The sequence below is a fragment of the Sinocyclocheilus anshuiensis genome, unplaced genomic scaffold, assembly GCF_001515605.1.
Source record: "Sinocyclocheilus anshuiensis isolate Anshui unplaced genomic scaffold, SAMN03320099.WGS_v1.1 scaffold655, whole genome shotgun sequence".
NCBI lineage: Eukaryota > Metazoa > Chordata > Actinopteri > Cypriniformes > Cyprinidae > Sinocyclocheilus > Sinocyclocheilus anshuiensis.
The window spans coordinates 652,852-656,347 of NW_015548221.1; the positions used below are offsets into that span (position 1 = coordinate 652,852).

A 3,496-nucleotide genomic window follows, 5' to 3' on the forward strand; every position below is an offset into this window, starting at 1 on the left:
TCGGGCTCTGTCTTTACATTTATTTTGAAAGCTGAAGCTCGCGATTATGGTAAGGGGCATTACATTTCCAACGAGTACTTGCGGTGTTCGGCCAATCACAATGCACTGGGTCAACTGGCCAATCAGAGCAGACTGCGCTTGTCGGAAGGAGGGACTTTGTAGAAAACAAAGCGTTTGAGAGAGGCGGGGCATAGAGGACCTACAATAATGTACAGTATTTGAAAAATAATGTGTTTTTTGAACATTAAAGCATGTCAACATATTCTGTTACACCAAATACACAAAATAATGATCTTTAAAAAAGCATCATATGACCCCTTTAAAAACAGTTTGTGTTTGTTGATCTGTTTGAGATGGCTTTTGGATCTCCATTGAAACGCAGTATAGAGACTGCACAAAAAAACTGCAGATTCACTGGTTTTGTATTAATACTTAATGATTTACCCTGGGCTGAACTTGGATTTGATTTATCTCTGGGGTTGACTATAATCTGTCTTACTGAGGTACAGAAAAGTATTCCCAAACCAATAGAAAAGAATGCATTGTGAGATCTAAAGCCTTAGAATTACCTGTTACAGCTGAAGTGTGTAATTTATTAAATGTTTAAATACGTTTTCCTATCTTAACTGTACATGTAGAGACAACTATGACCTTTAATTAACCTTTATAGTTAACCTTTAATTAATAATAACTCCCATTAAGGCAAAAAAAAACAAAAAAAACATTGCATTTGCATTGCATATTGTATTTTAAGCTTGAACGTGCAGTGCATTGACATTGAGCTTTTGCCATCTGTGTCAGGTTGGTGCTGGGGGTTGGCTGTCCTGATGAGGTCATCAGCTGTGTTGAAGCAGGAGTTGACCTGTTTGAGAGCTTCTTCCCCTTCCAGGTGACGGAGCGAGGCTGTGCGCTCTCCTTTAACTACACCATTGATCCCGACCCTGAGACGGCAGGTACATCAACCCCTACAGGTGTGCAGAAGCCCATAGCTATACTATTGAAAAGATACAGGTTTCCTACACTTTCTTAACCCTATATAAAACCTACTGTATCATATTTGATATACTAATTTCTAAGGTCTCTAAATTATCAACATTTGCAGAAAAAAAACTATTGGACACAATCTGCTACATACCTTTTGTCATTTAATTGATAGTTAATACTTTTTTTAGCAAGTAAAAGGCCTTTTAGTATAAGTATAAAACTGTTCATCTTCATCTCATGGTACACGTGTCTATTTGCTGTTATTTTTATAAAGTAAATATAATAACTTTAAATTGTTATTAATATTTTTAGATGAACATACTGAACTGAAAGAACTGTAACTTAACTTGATTATCCATACATAATTTTGAAACAATCATGTTTAAAAATGTAAGCATCATATATGATACATTAGGCTTTTGATGAATAATCATTAGTACGTCTTAAACAGCATTGTATTGCATAGCATTATATGTTTTCCACCACAATAAAAGCTACAGATCATAAAACTAAGCATTCAAATATCATCATAATAATATAAATATATTGACAACTAATATTTATTTTTATGCATTTTATGTAAGTAGTGGTATACTGTAATAAATATTCGTTGATTTACATTATGGGCTATCAGAATTCCATCATTCTTTTGGCCGTATAAATATCAGGTTTTGAATCAAATTGAGTTTTTTTTTCTCTTTGAGTGTGAACTCCATATTCTCCTTTGTCATACTACAGTATATGAGCTATAAAAGCCTGATATATCAAATATTATACTTAAATATTTAAATATTAAATATTTTTTTTTGTCTCAAGGTGTAATTTAAAAAAAATACATTTCTGACTTTTTTCAAATGTCAGGATTTTACAGGGTTAAAAGGTTCTGATTAGAGAAAATGGAGTGTGAGAATTGATAATAAATCAATCAAAATTCAATTTTAAAACAATTGGCAGCATTTTCCAGTTTCAACATTGCCATAGTTATTACATTTTGTCCTTGTATTTATAGAAAGTATTTTAACACTGAATTCTAACACATTTTGAAGGAAGGCTGTTTCAGATTCATCTTGTTATATAAAGGAGCTGTTCAGCACAATAATATGAATTAGTAAAGTTGTATTTAAAGTGTCAGCTACCCGTTCACTGCCAGCAGAAACAGTGAGCAGCATGTGGGGCTGTTTTTCTCGGCATGGCTTGGAGGAAGTGGGGCTGTGCTTCTGTTGGTTGATTCAGATAATTAAGTGTGAGTTTAAATAATAAAGTCGTCGAGAGAGAGTGTGTTTGTTCAGGCCCCAGTCAAATTAAATAATTGGCTCGTTTCGAACAGAACCAGAGCCCTGGGAATCCATCTTGCATCTTCAATTTCAGCAGGAACATGTATGAAGTTAAACCTTATTATGGTTTCTCACATTTTAATGCTGGTTTTTAATTTTTTAAAAGCTTTTCTGTGAGAATAGAGACACCTGCGTATGTCTGCAAAGTATCTGGATCACATGAAGAGACAACAAATTCACTATCAGGCGTTAATAATTGATTCAGGCTGTTGGTGTGCAGTAGTCTTTTCTAAGAAGAAGCTAATCGATGTGTTAGGATGGTAATAGAGTTCAGGACAGGCACTTGCAGAATCAGGAAAGAAAGAAATATCCCCTCAGCCAATTAGAGAGCTCTGCAGGGAGACTTGCTGTAGCTTCACCCTGATCTGCTGCTTTCTGTCACTGCAGGTTCTACTTTATACCGCTCTTCTCTTTCACACCCTCTCTACATCTCTAAATATCCACTTTGTGTTCTCTTTTTTTTACTTATTTTTCTTCTTTCTCTCTAGTGTGTTTTTTCCTGTTTTTCTGTACAATCTGTACAATTAAACATGCACTCAGTAATTTTAGGTGTAAAACTGTATTTTGAAAAATGTTTTACTCTCACATGTAATTAACTCTTGTCATATCAATAGCCTATTAATTTATTAAGTAGCCTTTTTATTTTACATGTAGTGGGTAGCCTCATGTGGGCCGCCCCATGTTGAAATCACATGATTAGCCTTTAGAAATACTGTTATATATATATAATTTTTTTTGTTTTTGTTTTTTGAAATATATAGATTTTCTATCTATTTATTATTCCACTATTTATCTAAATCTAATATAAGCATAATCTAATATAAGCATAAGTATTGGGACTGTTTACCTTAAATCAAATGTACAAGAAATGCTGGTAACACTTTAGTGTAGGGACCAATTCTCAGTATTAATTAGTTGCTTATTAGCATGCTATTATTAACATATTGGCTGTTTATTAGTACTTATAAAGCACATATTCTGCATGACCACATTCTACATCCCTAATCTTACCCAATACCTAACTAACTATTAATAAGCAGCAGATTAGAAGTTTATTGAGGCAAAAGTCATAGTTAATGGTTTGTTAATGCAGAGAATTGGACCTTAAAGGGGTCATATGATGCTTTTTAAAAGATCATTATTTTGTGTATTTGGTGTAACAGAATATGTTGACATGC

The 3,496-nt window shown here is 33.5% G+C and overlaps 1 protein-coding gene across 3 annotated transcripts in view; it reads left to right on the forward strand.

The window, feature by feature from the left end:
* qtrt2 (queuine tRNA-ribosyltransferase accessory subunit 2) overlaps positions 1-3,496 on the forward strand; it is a 17,669-nt gene that overhangs the window by 10,100 nt on the left and 4,073 nt on the right. For 2 of the 3 annotated variants that reach the window (XM_016441242.1, XM_016441241.1), the window contains exon 7: positions 802-971. In XM_016441242.1, coding sequence (XP_016296728.1) covers positions 802-971 — 170 coding nt within the window. The remainder of the gene's footprint in view (positions 1-801; positions 972-3,496) is intronic. The other variant, XM_016441243.1, reaches the window with a different exon arrangement.